A 7,650-nucleotide genomic window follows, 5' to 3' on the forward strand; every position below is an offset into this window, starting at 1 on the left:
GTAAAATACAATACAAAAAAATAAAATAAGAATAATTTTAAAATAATTAAAAATATTTAAATATTTTTAAAAACTTAAATATTTTAAATATTTAAAAAAGTATTTATATATTTTTAAAAATAATATATATAAAAACAATACAGTAAAATACAACTCGAATATACAGGAGCGAAGTCCGACCTTAAGGATGGTGGCGATGAGGAGCCAGTTCCACTCCAGGTTCTGTTTGTGGTTGAGGATTTGACTGTCTCGCAGGTTCGTCATCAGCGCTTCTTCTGTGTCCTGAAAACATCGGTTACAGAAGTTTTTTTTGTTTAATGTTAGTTTTAGTCTTTTATAAATTAATATCTACAGATTACAGATTTTTTTACAAACTTTGATAACGTAGATGTCCCTGTGAGCGCGGGAGTGCGACTCCCTGCGGCTAGGTGAGGACACCGACTTGCGGATGATGTGGTCTAGATAGAGACTGTGTGGTTTCAGACCTTTCTTCTTCTTCTCGTGGAAGCGCTTCAGATTGTTGACAGCTGCGCTAGCACGGCTGAAACAAAAAAAAAAAATACTTTTTTTGGGGGGTTATTAGTAACAACAACATTAATTTTTTTTTTTTAAACTGAGGGATATTTTTTAATTTATTTGAATCAATCAAAATGATAGAAAATAAGAATTTCTCTTAAAAAAAAAAAATTAATTTCTTGAACTATGTTTAATTTTAGTTTTGATTTGAAGGTTAAAAATGACTTTTTAATTTCTTTTTAATTAATCAAAATAAGAAAAAAATGTCTTTATAAAAAATGTATTTAATTAATTAAACCTCATTTAATTTTATTTTGGATTTAAAGGTTAAAAATGACTTTTTACATTTTTTTAATTAATCAAAATAAAAAAATTTTCCTGATTAAAATTAATTAATTAAACTAAATTTAATTTAATTTTTTGATTTGAAGGTTAAAAATGACTGAAGGATATTTATATACTTTTTTAATTAATCAAAAAAAAATTTTGTTAAAAAAAAAAAAAAATAACGGGTTAGGGCGACGCGGGTGAAACTACTCACAGTCGTTTCTCTTGGGGGATGTCAAAAGACGCGGCCAAGTTCATGAGGGTGGGAAGGCAGTGCAGGTGGTGACTGTGGGAGTGGGGGAGGATGGTGTTGGCCTAAAAAAAAAAAAAAAAAGAATTAAAATCACAGTCACTCATAATAAATGGCGAACATTAGTTCAGATCCATATATATTTTTTTTTTGTTACCATATGGAGAAGCTCCCCCAGCAGGATGGTGGCTCTCACAGCGAGTTGGTCGTCACTACTGGTCACCACTTCAACGAGTCCCTACAACGACCACAGAGGAGAGAGGGAGAGGGAGAGAGAGAGAGAGAGAAAGAAAGAGAGACCACTGACTCAGTCCTGTCACCGCAGAGCTAGCTATTTCTGACTGAATCCTCGTGGACTCACCTCCAACAGACCACTGTTGATGAAGGACGACAGCACAAACCCCAGGTAGTTGTCCATCAGATCAGGTCTAATGACAGAGATGAATAATAACATAAAACATCGGTCGGCAAAAAAAATTCAGAATAAAATTTAAAAAAAAAAAAAAAAAAATTTCACTGGGTTCCACTGCGACCCCAGTACCAAATTATCTATGGACTAGTGTGTGGGCCGTGAGCCGGGGTTTGGAGATCCTTGACTTAAAAAAGTCTGTCCGTCGGCCAAACATTACGTAGCGCAGTGAGAGATAATTAGCTGCGCCGCGGAAAATTATCGAAATTCAATTTTTAAAATACTATTATTTATTTATTGCAATTTTTTTTTTCGGTTCGTCAATGCGTGACAGGCAGAACAAGTCAATCCTCTTCCGCTAGGTGGCAGCAGATTGTCTTTCTTCAATTCCTGCCAGTAAATCAGCATCGCCTTCAACTAAACAGGGGTCGATTTTTACTATATTTAAACTAGAGAGATTATAATATTTCATTAAATTGACTTGACGATGGACACAGAAAAGGACGGGAAACACTGATGTGGTGGACATCTCCGGTATTGCAGGTAACTATATCATAGTAGAATATGAACTTTGACCGTTTTTTTTTTTTACTTAATTAGTTAACACTGTAAAAACAATACAAATGTTGACAGCTGGGTTATTAATCCGTGTGCCACCCCCCAATTCCTCCCCCAATACAGTTCACCCTTCATTTTCTCCTTCGTACCTGGAGCGTGCCCGGTGAGGTAAAATGACTTTGGCCTCAGCAGCAACGAATCCGTCAGAGAGTCTCCACGAGTCCTGGAACCTAGAAGGGTCTGGAGTCCAAGTGAACGAGCATCAGTGTGTGTTTAATGGGCGCATACCGCCCCCTACTGTACCGACAGATAATTATAAGATAACAAACCAAAGTTATATTCTCAAGTATTACTCTCAACACCAGCCGTTTTTGTTCTTCTACAACCAAAGGGTTGTGGGTTCAATTACTAATTGGAGCATGAAAAACTGATTCAAAAAAAAAAAAAAAACAGTTCCACTCACCCACACTTAGAAGAGCTTCGATGAAGTCTTGTGTTATGATGGGCACGGGCAGCCTGAAAATCTCATACAGCACCTCCAACAGGCCTTTCTGCAGAAACACATCATTAGAGCAGTCAGTTGGGACATATATATAGATACATATATGCGTATATATATATAAACATATATACATATATGTGTATATTTAAATATATATATACTTACACATATCGTGATGTATACACATATATACATATATGTGTATATACATATATACATATATGTGTATATACATATATGTATATACATATATACATTTTTATTTATATATACACATATACATATTGTGAACACATATATGTGAATATGTATTGTACATATATATTTTATATATATTTATATATAAATATATATTTTTATATAATACACATAATTGATAAAAGTAAATCCAGAATAAAAGCACTGAAATCCATGTGTACACACACATATGTATATATGTGAATATATACATATATTCAAACACACATATATGTACATATTTATTTTTTTATATATTTGTTTACAATACATATCATTACTAATAATAATCCCAGAATGAAAGCACTGAAGCCCTTTAAGCCTTCATTAGGCCTGTCATACTCACCCTCACTTCCATATTTGGTATGCAAAGTAAACCAATTAACGATTGGATGCCAGAATTTCCAGCCTTGCATAGGTTGATGATGCCTGAATATATATATATATATATAAAAGAGAGAATTTGGTCACACTCTGAGAAAAAGGTACTATAAATAAAATACTGTACAATACAATAAATATATAAACATATATTTGAAATATAAAGTCAAATTAATACAAACAACTTGAGGTTTTAACAGACCAAAAATACTGCACATATTATTACTTAAGTATGAAGTAAGTATCGCAGAGGTGGTAACGACATGATTGCACATCATATCAGTGTTAGCAGTGGAACAGTTGTGCTGTTAGCTTTTAGCTTCGGTTCTTACCAGACCAGGAGCGAAAAGCTGCCACTATGGCCATTCTGCTGGACAAGAACCGGGCCTCTTTGTCCTCCCTGACAACACACACGCGCGCGCATGCACGCACACGCACACACGCACACACACACACACACACACACACACAGTCATCATTAGTACTTCAAAGAAGAGGAACAACTTCTCACAGGTCTGTGGTTAGCACCATCTGAGGAGACAGTCTAACTCTGACTGTAGACATTGCAAAAAGATCACAGTGGGGTCATGACGGCCCAGATAACAAGGGTCACGTCGCAAACACACCGTACGGACCCTCAACAATCCTGTTGGTGTTAGCGATACAGGACGACAGAGAGACAGAGAGAGAGAGAGAGAGAGAGAGAAAAACAGACAGAGAGAGAGACTGACAGACAGAGATAGAGAGACAGACAGAGAGAGAGACACAGATAGATAGAGAGAGAGACAGAGAGAGAGAGAGATACAGACAGACTTACTTGAGTTGTCCTTCAGCTGTGTCTGCGTTGTGCCTGTAGTGAAAATCTGTGAAGGGGGCGAGGATTTGCTGTAGGACACGGTGGGGGGAGGGGGTGAGGAAGAAGAAGAAGAAGAAGAAATGTTACAGAGTGAACACATGGTTTCATCTTGTCATCGTGATGTTTAATCTGCCAACGACAGGTGTCTCCACTTCTCCCTGTTGATTACGGTCATGAAGAGGGGCAGTCAATCCCAAAGCCGCTCTTACCTCCAGCTCCACGTCCACCCGCACGTACTGACGGGTGCGTGGATGGTTGAGGAGGTGGAGGATGGTGGTGATCAGTGCTTCGTTGATGCGACTCAGCTGACAGTCGATGACATTCTTCAGGATGGTACTGAGGCCTCCTCGTTTGGCCACCACCTCTGGGTTCTTCAGCGCTGCGGATTTTGAGATAAAAAATTCATTTTTTTAAAAAAATTTTTAACAATTTTTTTTCACCTATAACCTTGCGCAGGATCTCACCTAGTTCACATATAATGGCGATCGCTGCTCGGACCATACGGTCTCTCTCCTGTAGTCCATCAGTGCCCACGGCTATGAGAGAGTTAGCGATGGATGTGGGGAACAGCATAGCATTGACGGTAATGATCTACGGGGAGAACGGACAGCAGCGAAACACGAACCGTCACACGTCTTTTTATTAAACCAAATTTACTGACACCAGAGCTAACGTTAGCTACAACAGTCCTGCTACAAACACCAGAGCTAACAATAGCTACAACAGTCATGCTACAGACACCAGATCTAACGTTAGCTACAACAGTCCTGCAACAGACACCAGATCTAATGTTAGCTAAGACAGTCCTGGTACAGACACCAGAGCTAATGTTAGCTACAACAGTCCTGCTACAAACACCAGAGCTAACATCAGCTACAACAGTCATGCTACAAATACCAGAGCTAACATTAGCTACAAAAGTCATGCTACAGACACCAGAGCTAATGTTAGCCTAGCGTTTGACAGTGCCTGTATGTCTCTGTATATATTTACACTGCAGATATGTTTCTACCCGTATGGCTCAACAGAACCTTCCTGAAACCAGAGCCTGACTCTATGCGCGTTAGTGAGAGCGGAAAGGGTTTACAGTAAACTACAGAAAAAGGCTATAAATATCCGTAGCCTGCGAACTCCACGCTAGGTGTCCACATGCTGACGCCGCAAGCTGCGTCAGCAGTCCGGCAGCACTCGAACAATGACGGAATGTTACGCAATAAAACAAACAGCGTATATTTTACCTTTCGGACAAGTCTCAGCGCCTGAGTTCTCTCGACTTCATTGCTCTGCTGGATGTCGATGCATCTGAAAAAAAAACCCAAAAAAAACCCACAGATGTCACCTTTAAACTGTACAGTTCTTTTTAAACGTGGTGGAATTTTTGACAGGACTGAGGAACTTACCTGGCAATTAAATAATCAACCTGCAGTCTGAGGACCTTTTGCAGAACGTTGGTGTCTCTAATGAGGTAGCGCAGGGCCCGCAAACCCGCAGCACGCACTTCCTTGGCCTCATTTAGCAAAGCTAGTCGAAGACTGGGGTGAGAAATAAATAAAACATTCAATCGTGCGTGGGTTAGCATTTTTTTTTCTTTCTTTAATAAACTGCGACAACACTCACCAAACTATGATTTCTTCGTGCGTAAACCCAAAGTTCTCCTCACGGTGGCCTATGTTGCAGATCAGCTGCACAAAATAAATAAATAAATATGAAGAGAATTGATTTCGCAAAATGTGATGTTGACTGACATTTCACGTCACGGCGAACGAAACACATTTGCCGAATCATCTCCGTATTTTACGTCGCCTTCAGGGGCACACGTAGCTGTAAAGTAAACTGTTTACACGTCACGGATTGTGGACTTTCTGTTGCTAAGCTAATGGGGCTACAACGTGTGTAGCCTGTCGAAATGTCGTAGAACGAGTGTGAAAAGCGAGTGAAAGATCTGAGGTCGTGTCTGGAGCACAGGTCACTTTTTGGACGTTAAGTTGCAACATCGGTTCTGTCCATATACCAAAGCTAACATTAGCTACAACAGTCTGGCTACAAACACCAGAGCTAACATTAGCTACAAAAGTCATGCTACAGACACCAGAGCTAACATTAGCTACAACAGTCTGGCGACAAACACCAGAGCTAACATTAGCTACAACAGTAAAGTAAACTGTTTACACGTCACGGATTGTGGATTTCCTGTTGCTAAGCTAATGGGGCTACAACGCGTGTAGCCTGTCGAAATGTCGGAGAACGAGTGTGAAAAGCGGGTGAAAAGATCTGAGGTCGTGTCTGGAGCACAGGTCACTTTTTGGACGTTAAGGTGCAACATCGGTTCTGTCCATATACCAAAGCTAACATTAGCTACAACAGTAAAGTAAACTGTTTACACGTCACGGATTGTGGATTTCCTGTTGCTAAGCTAATGGGGCTACAACGCGTGTAGCCTGTCGAAATGTCGGAGAACGAGTGTGAAAAGCGGGTGAAAAGATCTGAGGTCGTGTCTGGACCACAGGTCACTTTTTGCACGTTAAGTTGCCACATCAGTTCTGTCCATCCTATGATGTGCTCCTCGGTTAGCAGTGGACTAATCTAGCTTTAGCTTTAGTGTGTGCTAATTCAGAGGATGGTGAGCTGGGTGGTTGTTTTGAACCAACGGATGTCAAAGCTCAGGCAGGCAAGAGAAAAGAGGAGTGGGGGGAGGGGGAGATGGGGAGAAGGGCATGTGACACTGTCCAGGGGGATTAGGTCACCCTCACCGTCTTAGAATCCTTATAAGGAATGCAAAGCGCGGTGACGGTCGCACCCGCTGTAAACGAAACAGTACGGTTCCGTTACAGCTGCTCATCTCGGGCGAATGGGAGGGGTTCAGGCGTTCACCTGCGTTTGCCAAAACCGACCGTTTGACCGAGGAATCAAACGCGCCGCACAGCGTTTACCTTGATGAAGTTGTTCAGGTGGCCCAGCTTTCGCATGTTGCTAACTCCATGTTGTTTGGCCACGTTTTGGAGGATTTCTCGGAAGTTCTCTGACGGCTCTGGAGGAGGAACAGACAGACAGGAAATACATCGTAACATTGTAACCGAGTCGGGCGTCGAGTCGTGTTGCCACAATAATGGCAATAACGGGTGATATGTTGCACAGGTGTATTTGATATGTTGCAGAAAGGAAGTGAAGCTAAGCTGGTCAAACTGTATCGGTGTGTACACTCCAAACAAGGTCAACAGCTTAAGACACCAAGAAGGAAGTGGGTTTTTACCCCCCCCTTTCTTTTTTTACCTCCTTATTTTGTCAACAACATCCTCTTAGTTGAGGAAACCGATAAATATGTGGCAACTGTCAACAAACCTATTCATAAAACAAAAAAAAAGCTTCAGATCAGATGACACGAATTACGTTTCAATCTGGCGGAAAAAAAAAAACAGCCAATCGTTTTTTAATCAACTATAGAGATTCGTTACGACCTCATTAACATAATATTGAAATATTTATTAATTTGTTGTATGATGAATTATTCCTAAATATATGTATGCATATATGTATTATATATTTTAATATAATAAATATATAATATATATTTAAATATATATTTATATATATTTACATAATTATATGTATGTATA

General features: G+C 39.7%; 1 protein-coding gene across 3 annotated transcripts in view; it reads right to left on the reverse strand.

Annotated features, from left to right (window-relative positions):
* The window catches only part of LOC103398040 (rapamycin-insensitive companion of mTOR), a 22,127-nt gene that overhangs the window by 12,583 nt on the left and 1,894 nt on the right, over nt 1–7,650 (reverse strand). For all 3 annotated transcript variants that reach the window (XM_025053119.1, XM_025053120.1, XM_008336528.3), the window contains exons 3-18: nt 6,967–7,064; nt 5,654–5,718; nt 5,437–5,568; nt 5,275–5,338; nt 4,501–4,627; nt 4,246–4,415; nt 3,998–4,065; nt 3,513–3,580; nt 3,146–3,228; nt 2,524–2,611; nt 2,210–2,300; nt 1,455–1,521; nt 1,251–1,331; nt 1,058–1,158; nt 376–541; nt 181–282 (exon numbers count right to left, since the gene is read on the reverse strand). In XM_025053119.1, the coding sequence (XP_024908887.1) occupies nt 181–282; nt 376–541; nt 1,058–1,158; nt 1,251–1,331; nt 1,455–1,521; nt 2,210–2,300; nt 2,524–2,611; nt 3,146–3,228; nt 3,513–3,580; nt 3,998–4,065; nt 4,246–4,415; nt 4,501–4,627; nt 5,275–5,338; nt 5,437–5,568; nt 5,654–5,718; nt 6,967–7,064 (1,571 nt within the window). The remainder of the gene's footprint in view (nt 1–180; nt 283–375; nt 542–1,057; nt 1,159–1,250; nt 1,332–1,454; nt 1,522–2,209; nt 2,301–2,523; nt 2,612–3,145; nt 3,229–3,512; nt 3,581–3,997; nt 4,066–4,245; nt 4,416–4,500; nt 4,628–5,274; nt 5,339–5,436; nt 5,569–5,653; nt 5,719–6,966; nt 7,065–7,650) is intronic.

This window comes from Cynoglossus semilaevis, chromosome Z (genome assembly GCF_000523025.1).
Source record: "Cynoglossus semilaevis isolate Cse_v1.0 chromosome Z, Cse_v1.0, whole genome shotgun sequence".
Taxonomy (NCBI): Eukaryota; Metazoa; Chordata; class Actinopteri; order Pleuronectiformes; family Cynoglossidae; genus Cynoglossus; species Cynoglossus semilaevis.